The sequence below is a fragment of the Mobula birostris genome, chromosome 2, assembly GCF_030028105.1.
Source record: "Mobula birostris isolate sMobBir1 chromosome 2, sMobBir1.hap1, whole genome shotgun sequence".
Lineage (NCBI taxonomy): Eukaryota > Metazoa > Chordata > Chondrichthyes > Myliobatiformes > Myliobatidae > Mobula > Mobula birostris.
The window spans coordinates 42911593-42929370 of record NC_092371.1 but is presented as its reverse complement, the minus strand read 5'-3'; the positions used below and the strand labels follow the sequence as shown (position 1 = coordinate 42929370).

The window sequence follows — 17778 nt, the reverse complement described above, 5'->3', positions numbered from 1 at the left end:
GCATTCAGAAAGTTGTGTATTTTTGGGAATCTCATTCCTCAAGGGCAATTAATCTTTACAAGAATGGGGTCAATAGATTTTTTTTTAAAAGATGCTAAAGGCAATCAATGAGGATAGGACTGGAAAGCAGTACTAATGTAGAATTCTAGCACGTGACGAAAAGTCAGAGCACCACATAGTAAATATTGGCTTCCAATTCTCATCTCAAATTTTAAAAAAGGGAGTTCTCAACATTGTTGCCTTCTTTGCAGGAATATCATTCCAGGGGGACTGTGGAAAGACTGAAAATCTGGGATAGCACTCAAAAATGCACGACAAATCTCTACACAGAAACAGGAAGTTTGGCATATAGTGCAGAACAACCAGAATAACCCTGCTATTCAATTTAGAATGATGAGATCTGCACTAAGGAAAATTGGAGATGGTGATAGGTGGTGGGATAGATGGACCAAAAAGCTTTCACCCAAATAGTATACCTTTAGATGGACTACTGCAACGTTTTCTAGCTATACTATTGACAATTAACACAAAAAAAAAGCAGTCCAGTTTGTGGATTCAAGCTCGGAGAACCAGATTGTGCTTTCATATAAATCAAGCCACATTGTGCAATGGTCAATGAGTTTTGTCTTAATAGCTGAAGCCCCAGAAGCAAAGCAATTGCTCCAACTTATTGAACTTCTGTTCAGCAGCAACACAGAAATCAATTCAAATTCTGCAACTAATGCAGACAAACTTCCAAAAGATACAAATAGCCCAAACGTATCCAAATATATATTTTAAATGCCTTATTTCAATTACAATTGTCTTAAGTGCGGTACAAGACACTAATATTCAGTCCACTAAAAAGTACATGTCAAAGCTTAATGATGAACTTAAGATGTTTTTGTCTTCCATTTTATATGCCCTTGCACTTCTAATTCAATCGAAGTTAATGCATTTACAATTTAGCTTAAATATAATCCATGTATTACCCTTACTTCACAATTTTAATATTTCAAAATTAGGTTGACACAATAAAAGGCTATCAATAGAATACCATTAAGTTATGTTAAATTCTTTAATTTCTGAGACTGTTATATCCATACATCTAATATCTTAAACATTTTTCAACAAAATATGCTTTTAATGGAAACAATGGCTGTTTTAAGTGTTGTGATATCGCTGCTTTAAAATGTGGCTTTGTACAAATATGAATGTCAAAAAATTTCTGGACGCACCAAATAGTTATACACGTAGCTTGCATCCACAATACAGCAAACTAATGTTAGTGGTCCAAAATACATCAGCCGTGTTCAGCATTTACTAGAGACAGCACAAAGGAAAAGTTGGCTCTGAAAGTAAGATAAATCCCATTGACAGATGGAGACCAGAAAACAGCACTGCACTGATCATTCCAACCTTTGTGTTTGGACTCTAATAAATAGCCCTGAGCTTTAATACTATTGCAAAGGGACAATAATTTAAAGGGCAAACCTGCAGCAAGTGTCTGTGTGATGTGCATATTCACAGCTTTAGCTAAATGTGCCACACTGGTCTCAACAGTACTAATTTCATAGATAATTCCTGACAACAAAGATTCTATTGTGTAGACAGTGGTTACGCGCAAGATTATTTGTGTTATCATACAACTTTTGTCCAACAAAAACAATTAGTATTGGCTTACATTTACAGTATTAAGATTAATTGCTTTTTAATGGGAATTATTCTTTTTCCAGTACTTTGAGATCTACAAGATGCGCCTAGAAAAAAAAATTACTACGGTACGGTGGAAAATGAAGTAAGCTTGAATTGAGGGAGGAACGATTCCGGATTAATTGCTGTAACTTTGTCCTTCTGGGGGCTGAGCAAGTTTTCCGTTTTCTTTACACATCATTTGACGCCGAAGCTCCGTCAGAATAACTTTGATACTATATGAATTCTGCCATTTACCTAAAACTGATATGCTTTTTGGATCCACCTGAAAAAAATATAAACACAGGTTACAAAAATGGCACATACTTTCACTTTTTAATTAAGGGAACTATGGGTATCTTACATTTTGTACATTTAAATGCCGGAGCAAAATCACGTCAATAAGCTGCTATGTTAAGCAATGTTTTTGATAAAATCTTTCATGTGCTTTCATGTGATCCTCATTATGAAAAGCTTCAGAGAACCAACATTTTACAATGACTTTCAAAATATGCCTCAAGGATCAATGTCTTTAAAATATTCAGAAAATCACCAAATGAATTCAGTCAGGGTCAAGTGATAAATAATACCATAATATTGGGTAATGTATTAAAAACTGTCTTTAACAAAAGAAAAATTTAAGTGCAATGCTATGAACAGAATGAAATTAAGATATTCTACATGCTCCCTGCAGGCTGGTGCAGGGCATCTTTCTCCAAGTGTTCCATATTAAGAAGTGCTCCATCTTGTGGAATAACCTAAAATAACAATTCATACTGGTCTGGTTAAGACAAATTTCAGGTATAATCAGTGGTAGAAATGAAACACAAAATCATCTTGTATAAGTTACTGCATGTCTGCTACACTGTAAACCCACTCAATTTATGGAAACGACTAAACTGGATACAATTAAAAGAGTTGATATTAAAATGTAACTGTGCAAAAAATTAATTTAATACTATCTATTCCTAGTTTTACTCAATTTTCCAAACCCTCTTTTTGGTGACCAGTTTTCAGTTGTGTTTAATAATGAAATTTTAGCTAAAGCACCAAAGAAAGCAACAGAAAATACTTTGTGGAGGACGAAAATCAGGAACTCTCTCCTCCAATGATCAAATAGGATTATAATAAGGGTTTTTGATGGGCCAAATTCCAAAGGACAAAAAATTGCAACAGAAATAAAATGGAACTCTTGGTACATATAGTTTTACAATTGTCTGATTCAGAAGCCAAACATTTTAAATGGTTTGTTTTTGTTTGATACCCAAACTTCTATAAAGGTTAAATTCCCAATCAAAATAAAGCACCCAAAAGTTACACCTTCAAATCATTCCTGTACAAATATTTACAACCATGGATTTTTTCCCAATACAATGGTATTATGACAATGAGATTGCAGAGACAGTTGTGCAAAAATGCTCAAAAGGCAAACAGACTCACCGTTCCATTGGAACTATTTACTCCATTCATATTTATTTTTGTTACAAATCTAACATGCGGAGCTACCTCTGGATATCTAGGTCCACAGTCTATCTTAAGGCTGTATATTCGGTTTTCATAAATTGTCTGCAAAAAGAAAATGTTTTAACTTGACTTACTCCTATAATAAATCATATACAGGTAATTGTATTGGAAGTGAAAACAAACAAGCTGCTAGAGGAACAGCAGGTCAGGCAGCATTTGTAGAGAGAGACAGTCGAGTTTTGGGTTGAAATGCTGAATTGAGATTCCAGCATTTGGAACCTTGCATCTCCATAAGAAAATTTCTACAACTTTCTAGTTCAAATATTTGCCATTTCAGAAACTGAAGATTCAAATCATTTTTTTTTATTTTATACTTCCGTTTTGACCATTGAGAAGGTTGAAACAGCTAAATAAAAATAACAAGTCATATATTAACTCTCCAATTTGCTGCTGACTTTGGCAGTTTTCCTTCAATGAATCAGATCATTAAAACTTTTATCACTTTAAAAACTTTACTAACCTGAACTACAAACTAACATTAATTTAATATTGATTGGTCATCCAAGGCCAAATTTTAAATAATTGTTGCAATCTGATGGATTTGAGAAAAGCTAAGGAAATAAGTGGAGGAACAGGATTGAACTGAGAGCAATCATGGAGTAGATGGGTTGAATTGTCCCCACCCATGTGGCAAGTATGATATATAAAAAAATTGAGTGTACAAATACTGAAATCCATTTGAAATATCATTAGTCTGTAAAACTGTGAAACACAGATTTCTAGTAACAATTTGCTAAACAGCATCCTGTAAAAGATAATATGCACAAATGATCACTCAAGCCAATAAGAGCTGTTAACAGAACATTTGAATTTATCTCAGGCATTTGTATTCTTAAAAAGATGGGGGGGGTACATATTTTATTCACTTACTTCTCCAAAGTATATAAAAGTTGAATCAATTTAATTTGAGTCTGTAGATGCTAGATAACCAAGAACTTCAGCAAATTTAGAACAATTGCAAATAACATGATTGAATTAGATGAGCCACAATTTAAACGAATCTAGAACAAATAAAAGGAACTTCTGCTCTTTTTTTTTAATACAAGAATAGGACCTGACCTGGTGTTTTGTACATTTCTCCTGAACTCAAAATCTTACATTTCCTTTACACAAAACATTAGACTCAAATCATATGATTCCCAAGAAACTAGATAATTATTACTGCAATCAGTAAGCTTTTTTTAAACCTTACTTACTCTGGCAGGTCCAACAATCATCCCTGTCCACCTCGTAAGTGTCATATCTTCATCATCTTCAAGCCCCCAACTTACTGTCCCATCACTTGCTCCCTTCTGGCCATCTTCTAGTTCTTCCAAAAGGCGAAAATTACGTGGAACTGTTACAGCTGTAGTAGACAGTATAAATTAAACAGTTTTATATAACGAGACAGTCAGGTAGCATCTGTGAAAGGAAAAACCACCTAAAACATTGACCGTTTCTTCTTCCAGCTGTCTGATCAGTTAAACATTTTTAATGTTTTTATTTCAGATCTGTAGTAGTTTTTTGCTTTGATTAGTTTTACATTTAACGTACAGTTAAAGAAACTTCTATGGCCAACTTTCAAACCATGAAACATTTGAAGAACTGTACCACAAAATGAGAAATTTACAGTATATGATCATTCATCCCATCATTCCATGCTGGCCAAAAAAAGAAGACACCATGAAAAGCTAAGGATGGATATTAAGCCAAACCCAAAAGCAGTGGTCCAGTACTAACTTCTTTCGGACATTAACCTTTGCTTTCTATCCAATATGCCACTTCTTTGTGATGCAAGAGATATATCCTATCCTTTTGATGCAAGAGATGTTAATTTTCCCCATTCTGTAAAGCTACAAAAGTTCTCATGTCTACACAAAAATTTATGGCATGCATCTTCTTCCACTAATCTAAGGTAATCTTCAGTGAGGAGGAAAATTGGCCAGCAAGAAACCTAAAATTTAGAGACAATATTCTTAAAATTACTACAGCTTTGCACTTTGGAAAGATATTGCCTGAGAAAATCTGAAATATTTATACAACTCATTGAAAATATTAGTGCAATACAAGACTGATAATGGTCATTCACCAGTTGCCGTGATAAATCAATATAACTACATAGTTGTGGGCATGACCTTAACTGTCAAGCCCAATTTATACTTCTGCGTCAAATGTACGCCGTAGGTACGGCATAGCTGCGTAGCATAGCTGCCCTACACCGTAGCCTAACGTGCACCTCTCCCAAAATGTAACTATGCGTCGCGGCGACGCAGACTGCAACAACTGTGATCGGTCCGCTTGGTAGCATCGCATTTCCTCCTACGCATTTCCGGTTGCTTCTTCTTCTCCGCCATTTCAGAATTGAGAGAGAAGAGAGAAGAAGAACGTGAGTTGAGCATTCTTAGCTCAACATGAGCTCCAACTCCAACACGATGCACTCAGTTTCAATCGCCATTGTTTGAAGTACAGGAAGAAACTCAACACAGTGGCACAGAAACCCCAACGCCAAGTGTATTGCAGAGCGACGCAGACACACCAATACACAAGTATAAATGCTCACAACGGCGCAGGCCACAGCATAAGCTACGGCGTAGCCCGTACACACAAGTATAAATCAGCCTTTACAATGTAACCTTCAACTACATGTCAATTACTGGAAGAGAATTACAAAAAATGTTTAAAATGTAAATACACACCTTTGATGGAGCATCCAAACTCAATTTTAAAAAAACTGCAGAGATTTTATTTTTAATACACAGATAACTTCTGAGGGAGTAAATGAATGTTTAATCTGCATACTGCCTCCAAAATTCACTTTAAAAACTTAAGACAAGAGATTTGTTTGCTCAGTAAAATAGTAAATGTCATATTCTCCATTTTTAGTAGAGCTTAAAAGATACCGGTCTCAGGGGATTTACTAATCAGTCCCTATTAATGCTTCAAAAGGCTTTAATCAAAATTAGAAATGAATACCAACTACTTCAAACATTATAATACAGGTTTCCTCCGCCATCCGAAGGTACAGCGTTCCTATGAAACGGTTCGTAAGCTGAAATGTCGTAAAGCGAAGAAGCAATTACCATTCATTTATATGGGAAAATTTTCTGAGTGCTCACAGACCCAAAAATAACCCACCAAATCATACCAAATAACACATAAAACCTAAAATAACAGTAACATATAGTAAAAACAGGAATATGATAAATACACAGCCTATATAAAGTAGAAATACTTCTCTACAACGATTGTCTGCACAGATCTCCGTAGTGAAAATTTCACGCAAGTGCTCTCGGCAGAAAATCTCACGCAAGCGCTGGTGGCATAAACATGCTCTCCAGTAACCTTTAAACTATGAAGCTGCCAAATCTACCAAATAACACGTAAAAATACACAGCCTATATAAAGTAGAAATAATGTATGTACAGTGTAGTATCACTTACCGGAATTGGGAAAACAGCGCCAAGCACACTGGTGATGGTGTGTAAGACTGAGACATCGCAGGCTGGGTGGTGCAGTGGCCCCCAACCTCCAGGCCACCGACCTGATACATTGCCGCGAAGTACGCAGCGGTAGCCGGGAGGCACAAGGCACATCTTTAAGAAAAAAGCTGAAATAAACATGCTAATTAATCAGGTGCTGCCCGGCACGTAAAATGTCGGCGCAGATCAGAGGCGATTGCATCGCCTCTGATCGGGGCCGACAATTACGTGCTAGGCGGCACCTGATTAATTAGCATGTTTATTTCGGCTTTTTTCTTAAAGATGTGCCGTGTGCCTCCCGGCTACCGCTGCGTTCTTCGCGAATCGGTACAGTATCTGTCCGGGACCCAGGTGTTGGGGTGGTGGGACACGGGGGTGTCATCTCATCGTCGATCAGGGCAGGCAGCTCATCTTCTCCTATGACTGCCCGCCTCGATGTCGAAGGTCGAGGTACGTCGTCTGCTGTGGCTGATGTGGAAGGCTTGCTTGACTGCTGAGCCTCGCGCATTTTTCTATCATACAGTTGTTTGTAAGCACTCAAACCATCCTGCAAATATCCCCTAAACCTACGTACCATTTCAAAATTAAAGTCATACTTTACCATTGCAGCAAAAATCTCACGCAGTTGCTTCACTTTCTGCATTCGGTTTCGATTGTTATCCTTTCCTCTTCCGATTGCATCAGCTCTTCATCAGTTCCTGGTCATGGGATGCCAAAACCTCTTCAACATCATCTTCGTCAACTTCCACAAGCCAAACTCACTTTGTCCTTGCTTCGTTCACCACGATCGAAACGCTTAATTATGTCTACTTTTACGCTAAGTGTAACACCCCTTACGAGCTCCTTCAGGCTTTTCCAATACCTTAGAGCTCATCTTGCTAACAGATGCTCACAGGTATGTGTTTAAGCAATGCCGGTGAGAATGCCGTTCCGAATCCGGGGGACAGCAGCTGCTCGGGGCGCGCGCTGCCTTTCTTCGTAACAGTAAAAACACCTTCTGTTAGGGAAAACAGGTAACTAATGTAGGTCTTTCGTAACAGTGAGGTTTCGTAAAGCGAACGTTCAAAAAGCGGGGGACACCTGTATTTAAATCTATCTAGCCAACAAGTAACAAAGATCCAAAAGATACAAAAATATAATGCTACTTATGGAAATATAGGCAGTGCAGAGTTCATTGATGAAAAGGTACTGCTGGTCTGCAAAAGTACTACGTTTCTATAGTTTACTTCTTGCATTTATCGTTTTGGCACAAACCTGTAGGATACAACACAGACTTATGGCAAAGTTAAATTTTCATAGCATTTCAGAGTAATGGCAGAAATAATTCATAATTATTAGCTAATAGAACTTCTTCCCAGATTGAAGTGTGAGCGAAACATAAAACAAATGCATAGTTCCTTAATACTGCCTTCCAGCTTGAATGAATTAATTTTAGTAGCTATAAATCAATGAATCTTCTTAACCCACATTGCACATTTCGTCCACAAGTCCCTAAGACATAGGAGCAGAATTAGCCATTTGGCCAATCGAGTCTGCTCCACCATTCAATCAATGCTGATCATTTTTTGCCCTTCCTCAACCCCAACTCCCCGGCCTTCTCCCCGTAACCTTTGATGCCATGGCCAATCACGAACCTATCAAGCTCTGGCTTAAATACATCCAGCGACCTGGCCTGCACAGCTGCCTGTGGTAATAAATTCCACAAATTCAACACCCTTTGGTTTAAAAAAAATCTGTGTTTTAAATGGACACAGAGGCTGTGCCCTCTTGTCCTAGACTCCCCCACCATGGGAAACATCCTTTCCCATCTACTCTGTCTAGGCCTTTCAACGTTCGAAAGGTTTCAATGAGATCCTTCCCCCCCCCGCGCCCAATCCTTCTAAATTCCTGCAAGTAAAGACCGAGAGCTATCAAACATTCTTCATGTAATAACCCTTCCATTCCTAGAATCATTCTTGTGAACCTCCTCTGAATCCTCTCCAACGCTAGCATATCTTTTCTTAGATGAGGAGTCCAAAACTGTTCAAAATACTCAAGGTAAGCCCTCACCACAGCCTTATAAAGCCTCAGCATCACACCCTTGCTCTTATATTCTAGACCTCTTGAAATGGATGCTAACATTGCATCTGTCTTCCTCACCAGCAACTAAACCTGCAAGTTAACCTTTAGCAAGGACAGCCAAGTCCCTTTGCAACTCACATTTTTGGATTTCCTCCCCATTTAGAAAATAGTCTACACATTTATTTCGACTACCTAAGTGCATGATCATGCATTTTCCAACATTGTATTTCATTTGCCACTCTCTTGCCCATTCTCCTAATCTGTGTAAATCCTTCTACAACCTACCTGTTTCCTCAACACTACCTGCCTCTCCACTAATCTTCGTATCATCTGCAAACTTGGCAACAAAACCATCTATTCCATCATCTAAATCATCTACAGCATAAAAAGTCATCCCAACACCAAACCCTGCGGAAAACCACGACTCACTGACAACAAACCAGAAAAGGATCCTTTTAGTCCACTCACTGCTTCCTACCAATCAGCCAATGCTCTAACTATACCGGTAACTTTCCTCTAATACCATGGGCTCTTTACTTGGTAAGCAGCTTCATGTGTAGCACCTTGTCAAAGGCCTTCTGAAAGTCCAAATATACAACATTCACTGCATCCCCTTTCTCTATCCTACTTGTAATCGCCTCAAAGAATTCCAACAGATTCTTCAAGATTTTCCCTTAAGGAGACCATGCTTTGTCCTATCTTGCCCCATGTCACCAAGTACTCCATAACCTCATCTTTAACAATTGACTCCAACATCTTCCCAACCACTTGAGGTCGGGCTAACTGGTCTATAATTTCCTTTCTAATACCTTAGCATCATGCCAGAGTCCAATGATTTTTGAAAGGTCATTACTAATGACTCCACAATCTGTACTACTACTTCTTTCAGAACCCTCGGGTGCAGTTCATCTGGCCTGGGTGACTTATGTATTCCTAGGTCTTTCAGTTTTTTTGAGCACCTTCTCCTTTGTAATAGTAACTGCACTCACTTCTCTTCCCTCACACCCTTCAAAATCCGATGCACTGCTAGTGTCTTCCACAGTGAAGACTGATGCAAAATACTCATTTAGTTCATTTAAGTAGTTTGCTTTTTTTAATTTAAAAAAAGTGCTCCATTTTAAAAAGTATTAAATAACTGCCAAGGTAGTTCTTATGTCTTCAATTAATACAGCCATCTATGGTTTTAAAACATTCTATAAAGTTGAAAGCAAGACCTAGTTATGTAATGAGTGGTTAGTGGTTTCATACACTAACCAAGCAGTGACTTATCCAATAGCTCTACAAACTTTTTTGGCATTTAATTAAACACTCTTGCACTTTCACAATGAAAATATCAAGTTCTCCATAGCTGGCTTTTCAACAATTGGACACAAGTTTATAGATGTTAGGAGATGGCATTAATGTAACAGCAAGGAAAGTTACAATGGATGAGAAAAGTAAAATACACAAGGCAGAATTTTGGATAAGTAGGCTGATAGCAAAGGTCAGCTAGAACATCCATCAGATTGCAGATAGAGGAATTCCTTCTTGTCAAGCTACAAAAACCTTCCTGATCTGAAATACTTGACCCAAGTGCTATTCTGATTGAGAGAAGCCATATTTTCACACAAAATAGAAAAGTACAACTTTCCTGGTCCATAATGAAGGCTGAAGAAAATATGGATTGTTCATGAAGGAAAAGGGAGAGCTATTCACAGGGACCATAGCCATTGGTTATGAATAACTGAAGTAAAATTCTAATCAATAGAAATATTAAACAAGCAGCAGGACAAATATGAGACAAGTATGGCAAAAGCTGGGGTGCTTAAATGGACCATGTCATCAGTGCACACCTACAGAATTACAGCTTAGAAACACTACAAGAGTGGTGAAATCAACTGCAGTTTATCAATCACAAACTTATTTAGAAACAATTCAAACTGCTTGCAGCCCTCAAGAGGTCAGACCATACCTGTGGAAACCGCCAATTTTTTGATTATCATTCTTGAGTTTAGTAATAGACCATTTCTTACTGTGAGTAGCTTATGTCCAATTGGAGGGATACGTTCATGAAGTTCTGGAAATACACATGGACTTAACTTGCAATAGCACATCCAGTGATTTTGAGAAAAGCAAGGCTTTGGAAAGACATGAGAAGCAAGCGTTTGATGAGAACCACTTGAAGGTCTTAGCAACCACTGGGGGGACAGTTTGTTAGAAGCTTGGTGATAACAGAATTGTGGCTTTCAGCAAGGTGATATGAGAAGTCTAGTTCAGTGCTTGGATAGAAAGGAATACCAAAAGGTTGCCAGAGTGGTAAAATAGGGGCATGGAAAACCCAGATGTTAATCAGATACTTTCAAGCTGAAGATCAGAAGACCAAGGTCTTCTTTCTTACGGGACAGAGAAAAGACCATAGCTTACAACAAAGAAGAGGGATTATTTTATTTAGAGATACAAGCCCAATGACACCCATGTGACCAATTAACCTACTAACTCCTGCATCTTTGGAATGTGGGAAGAAACCCATGTGGTCATGGGGAGAACATAGAGACTCCATACCGACAACAGCAGAATTGAACCCAGGTCACTGGTGCTCTAACACTGTTACAGCAACTGCAACACTACCATACCACCCTATTATCCTGATGGTCAGGTGAACAATGAGCAACTTTACTAGGAGAGAGCAAGGTTCACCTAAATACAAGTGTAAATGGCAAAACTCATATCAAAAGACAATCTTAAATGACAAGGGAGTATATATATATATTCATTTAGTGCTTTCCAAAATGGGAATAAGAGAACAGAAAATAATGTGAGCATGATAAGTGTAAAATAAAGGAAGCCCATTGCAGCACTAAAATGTCAATCTCAGAATATCAACTGCAGGCAAATGAGTGAAGGTCCGTGCACCAGAACAAGTCATACCACTAATCAAGCTGTTCCAGTAATATTAAAACACTGGCATTTACACAATATGGAACGTTGTCCATATATATTTTCCTCAGGTTTATTCTCAATCACCAGCAAAATGATTGAAAGTGTTGTCAGTATTTGCTAACAAATCATTTTCATTTTACCAAAGCATTTTGTTTCAGACCTCAACGCTGCCTTGGTTCAAATAATGAGCTGAAAAGCTAAATTTCAGGTGGCAGAAGTGTGACTGCCTTTGACATCAAGAAAGTACTCTACAAAATGCCTCACTGAGAAACTTCAACAAAATTGGCATTAGGGAGAAGACATGCTAATGCAGTAAAAGTAATAGGGTTCTTGTAGTTCAACCCTAGAACACTCTACAATAGCTTCTCAGGGCAGTGTCCTAGGCCCAATCGCTTTCAGTATACTAATAACCTTCCTTTCATCACAACACCAGAAATGGGATATTTCCTTATGACTGGAATGTTCAATTAATTCCATCTGGAAATATTCAACAAATGAAGCAGTCTGCAACTACAGGCAACCTGCAGTAATGAGCTCATAAGAGGCCAGAAGCATCACACCGCACATCCCACACAAACAACATCTCCATCAGAAGTTTAATAAGCTACCTCTGCCAACTCAAGGGCATTACAATCACCAAGTACCACTCTATCAACATTCTAAGGCTCGACATTGACTGGAAATTCAACTGGACCAGCCACAAAGACCAGATCAGTAGCTGTCATCATGTGAGACCTTCTGACACCCCAATTGACCATCTACTGAGAAGATCATAGTGGAATACTAATTGCCTAAATGAACAAACATCAAGAAACTCAACACCACACAGGTTAAAACACCACTCTTGCCTGCAACATGAATTCATGAAAGCATTCATCCTTTCTGCCATCAATGTAACATGACGACAATGTGTATACCATCTATAAAATGCACTGCAGTCATCCATCTTGTGTACTTGAATAACTCCCAACTCCATGATATTCACGAAATATAATGTAATAGACACATGACAGCACCATACTTGCAAGGTATCCTCTAAGCCACACACAATTCTAACCAGGAAAAGTATTGTTGTATCCAAGTATGAGAACTGAGAGAATGCAGCAGATCAAAGTGGGCTACCATCACCTACAGGCAACCAGTTCAGTAAATCCACACCAGTACAATTTGCTTAGAAATATCACAGAACCCCAGTATTTTATCACAACAATACCTGTACCCTACATCAAGTCAAACATGGATAGTTTTGAAAGTGGAGGTCTAATTTGAATTTACTGGAGTCCATTCAAAATTTTGTATAAGCAAAACTTCACCAATGACAGTTCATACCACCGAGAAAGAGAACAACCAAATGCACTCTCCTTTCAAATACACCACCTCAACATGGAAATATCATTTCTTCATCACTGGATACCAAGCCTAGAACTTGCCTTAAAGTCTTTGACTGCATATCTTCCTTATGATTCACCACAGGTTCCAACTCTACAACCACTGAGACAGATTGAGCTGTTTGAAGATCATCTATTGAGATACAGCTTGGAATAAGGCCTTTGAGCTGTGCCACCCAGCAATCCCCTGATTTAATCCTAGCCTAATCACTGGACAATTTACAATGACCAATTAACCTACCAACCAGTACATCTTTGGACTGTGGGAGCAAAGTGGAGCACCTGGAGAAAACCCATGAGGTCATGGGAAGAACATACAAACTCCTCACAAACAGCAGCATGAATTGAACTCAGGTCTGTAAAAATTGTGCTAACTACTACACTACCGTAATGCTTAAGTATGAACTAATTATTTTGACATTAGCTGCTGAGATGTTGAAACACACAATCAAGGAAGTGGTAAGAGAGCACAAAAAGCATGATCACAGGGCAGTTAGCATGGCTTTAGGAAAGAGAAACCAAACCCAAGTCTTTTTGATATCATACAGGATAAATAAATGCAAACTAGAAAGCCCAGGGGTATTTATACACTCAGTGGCCACTTTATGAGGTACAGGAGGTACATGGTAAAGTGGCTACTGAGTGCATTTCTGTATGTTCATAGTCTTCTACTACTATAGCCCATCCACTCCAAGGTTCAACATATTGTGCATTCAGAGATGCACTTCTGCATACCACTGATGCAATGCATGGTTATTTGAGAATCTGGCCACAAAACCTTGTGCAGCACCAGAGTTTAGAATAATGGTGACAACAGTCTTCTTACTGCTTATTCTTAGTGATTGTGAACTGTTGGCCAGGAAGTCAAGGATCCAGTTGCACAGGTTTAGTGAAGAGTTTGCGTCGCCAATAATAATCTAACACAGACGTCTTTACTATCCAGATGCACCAGATGTCAGGGTATGACCAGGGAGATATCAGCCACTATACACCCATTTGGACAGTAAGCAAATTGCAGTGGGTCAATGTTATCTGCGAGGCTGGAGTTAATGCACACCATGACCAGTTTGTTAAGTGGCTTCACAATGGTAAATGTTAGAGCCACAGGGCGGTAGTTATTAAGGCACATTACCTCGTTTTTCCATAGATACAGGGATGATAATGGTCCTCAAAGGGGGTGAGAGCATCAGACTGAAACAAGGAGACGTTAAAAATATCTGCAAATACTCTCATCAACACATCTAAAGGACATATTCAGGGTTCACTCTCTGGAAGACTGAGCTTCCATCTGCAACAGTGACTGTGGGTTCAGGTGCAATCCCTTACTGTTCAAAACTTGCATAGAATGCATTAAGCCTATGGGAAGGCATGTGCTGTTGTGTGCAATTTTGCTGGACTTCATTGTGTAACCCATTATAACATGTAAGCCCTGCCACTACCAACATCTGATCTGGGACTCTGTTCTGGACTGCTATTGTTTCCTGGCATGTCTGGTAGCTTTACAGAGGTTCTATCTCAATTTCTTGTAAAGGTCAGGGCTACCTGATTTGAATGCTGTACACCAAGAACCTCCCATTTCAGCCTTTTTTGTATGAAAGGACGCTGATGTGGTTTTGGAGGGGGGGGGCGGTGTTAATGGTTCAAAAAGCATCTCTGATGGTTGTACAGCTGTTAAGGATGTTTGGGCCCCTTGTGAAACAAGAGACACGCCGGTAGCATACAAGGCCAAAAAGAAAAATATTGACAAAATGATCAGAAAATAATGCCAATACAGTTCTGCAAAGCAAATGTCATTTAAGGCTAGGCACTAGACTACTACAGCACAGTACAGGCCCTTCAGCCCTCGATGTTATGCTGACCCATATATACCTAAAAAAAAGTACTAAACCCAAACTACCCCGTAACCCTCTATTCTTCTTTCATGCATATGCCTAAGAGGCTCTGAAGTACCCCTAATGTTTTAGCCTCCACCACCCTCCCTGGCAAGTCATTCCAGTGCAGAGTGGCCAGTGAGTGAGTGGGCCAGAGGAGGAGTGGAGCTTTGAGGCTTTGGCTCGAGAGGCTTCGGCGAGCAGAGGCTGAGGACAAGCTTGCTCCCAGTGAGGTAAGGCCGGGTAAATTTCTTTAATTAATTTAATTAACTTAGGAGTTGGTAATGGAGGCAGTAGATAGGGCAGTCCAGTGCTCCGATTCTAAGACGTGGGAAGTCAGGGACAGCACAACTGTCTCTGATGACTACACCTGCAAAAGGTGCATCCAGCTACAGCTCCTGTTAAACCAAGCTAGGGAACTGGAGCTGGATGAACTTTGGATCATTCGGGAAGCAGAGGCAGAAATAGATCGGAGTTTCAGGAAGACAGTCACCCCTAAAAGTCAGTAGACATGTAACTGGGTGACTGTCAGGAGGGAAGGGGAATAGACAGGAAGAGCAGAGCATCTCTGTGGCCATTCCCATTAACAATAAGTATACTGTTGGATACTGTCGGTGGGGACGATCTGCCAGGGACAAGTTGTAGTGGTCGTGTCTCCGGCACTAAGACTGTACCCTCAGCTCAGAAAGGAAGGAGGGAAAAGAGGAGCGCAGTAGTGATAGGGGATTCGATAGGGGGGCAGATAAGAGGTTCTGTGGGAGAGATCAAGAATTCCAGATGGTCTGTTGCCTCCCTGGTGCTAGGGTCCGCGATATCTCGGATCGAGTTCTCAGTATTCGCAGCCAAATGTGTGGTCCACGTGGGGACCAATGACATAGATAGGAGTAGGGATGAAGTCCTGAAGGAGGAATATAGAGAGTTAGGAAAGTTGTTAAAAAGCAGGACTTCAAGGGTGGTAATCTCAGGATTGCTGCCTGTGCCACGAGACAGAGAGGGTAGGAACAGGAAGTTATGGTAGATGAATCCATGGCTGAAGAGTTGGTGCAGGGGGCAGGGGTTCAGATTTCTGGATCAGTGGGATCTCTTCTGGGGAAGGTCTGACCTGTACAAAAAGGATGGGCTGCACCTGAACTGGAAAGGGACCAATATCCTGGCAGGCAGGTTTGCTAGGGCTATTGGGGAGGATTTAGACTAGTTTGGCAGGGGGGTGGGAATCAGAATGTGAGTGCAGAGATTAGGGTAGAAGGACAAGGGCATGATGCTATGTGTTCTAAGTTGGTGAGGAAGGACAGGCAGGGGACAAAACATAAATGTAGCCAGTTAGAGGGGTTGGAATGTGTCTATTTCAACGCTAGGAGTATTAGGAATAGAGGGGATGAACTTAGAGCATGGATCAGTACGTGGAACTACAATGTTGTGGTCGTTACTGAAACTCGGCTGGAAGAAGGGCAGGATTGGCTGATGCAGGTACCGGTGGGTTCAGGTGTTTTAAAAGGAATAGGATGGGAGATAGAAGTGGGGGGGGGGGGGGGGGGAGAAGAGGAGTAGCATTACTAGTCAGGGATAGTATCACTGCTATAGAAAGGGAGGACGCTGCAGAGGGAGAGTCCACTGAGTCGGTTTGGGTGGAAGTCAAAAATAGGAAGGGATCAATCACTGTGCTTGGAGTAGTCTATAGGCCCCCAAATAGCCCTCGGGATACTGACGAGCAGATAAGCAGGCAGATTTTAGAATGGTGCAGGAAATACTGTGTTGTAGTTATGGGTGATTTCAACTTCCCCCATATTGACTGGCACCTCCTGACTGCAAGGGGGATAGATGGGGCTGAATTTGTCAGGTGTCTTCAAAAAGGATCCCTGACACAGTATGTGGACCAGCCGACGAGAGGAGAGGCCATACTAGGTCTAGTTCTGGGTAATGAACCTGGTCAGGTGGCAGACCTCCTGGTGGGGGAGTATTTTGGTGAGAGTGACCACAGCTCCCTTAGCTTCAGCATAGCTACGGAAAAGGATAAAAAACAGACAAAATGGGAAAGTGCTTAACTGGGGAAAGGCTAACCATGAAGGGATGAGGCAGGAATTAGCAAGAGTAAATTGGAAATAGATGTTCAATCTAGAAGTAATGGGGAGGAAGTTTAGGGACCACTTGTGCTGGGTTCAGGATGGGTTTGTCCCACTGAGACAAGGGAAAAATGGTAGAAAAAGGGAACCGTGGCTAATGAAACACAAGGCAACTTGTCAAGAGGAAGAAGGAAGCATATGTTAGATATAAGCAGGAAAGGCTGATGAGAAATATAGGGTAGCCAGGAAGGAGCTTAAGAAAGGACTTAGGAGAGCTCGAAGGGGGCATGAGAAGGCCTTGGCATGTAGGATTAAGGAGAACCCTAAGGCATTCTATGCGTATGTGAAGAACAGAAGGATGACAAGAATGAAGGTGGGGCCGCTAAAGGATAAAGGCGGCGACATGTACCTGGAGGCAGAGGAGGTTGGGGAGGTCCTAAATGCTTTGCTTCAGTATTCACAAGTGAAAAGGACCTTGCTCAGGGTGAGGTCGAAATAGAACAGGCCTGTGTGCTGAACAATGTGGAGATTAAGGAAGAAGTAGTGTTGGATCTTCTTAAAAACATCAAGATTGATAAGTCCCCAGGGCCGGAAGTGATATAGCCCAGGTCCCTGTGGGAAGTAACAGAAGAGATCACTGGAACAGTAGCTGTGATCTTTGAATCCTCTTTGGCTGCAGGATATGATGTACTGAGACAGAATACTGGGGACGCAGAGTGATGTCAAGTGGCATACATCATATCCCTCGTTTAAAAAAGGTAATAGGGAAAATCCTGGGAACTACAGACTGGTGAGTCTTACATCGGTGGTCTGCAAGCTATTGGAA

General features: G+C 40.2%; 1 protein-coding gene across 2 annotated transcripts in view; it reads right to left on the bottom strand.

Annotated features, from left to right (window-relative positions):
* Positions 1 to 749: 749 nt before the first annotated feature.
* The window catches only part of LOC140186165 (ubiquitin-conjugating enzyme E2 variant 1-like), an 86962-nt gene continuing 69933 nt past the window's right edge, over positions 750 to 17778 (bottom strand). For both annotated transcript variants that reach the window (XM_072240115.1, XM_072240111.1), the window contains 3 exons: positions 4392 to 4540; positions 3112 to 3237; positions 750 to 1957 (listed from right to left, as the gene is read on the bottom strand). In XM_072240115.1, coding sequence (XP_072096216.1) covers positions 1811 to 1957; positions 3112 to 3237; positions 4392 to 4540 — 422 coding nt within the window. In that variant the 3' untranslated portion in view covers positions 750 to 1810. The remainder of the gene's footprint in view (positions 1958 to 3111; positions 3238 to 4391; positions 4541 to 17778) is intronic.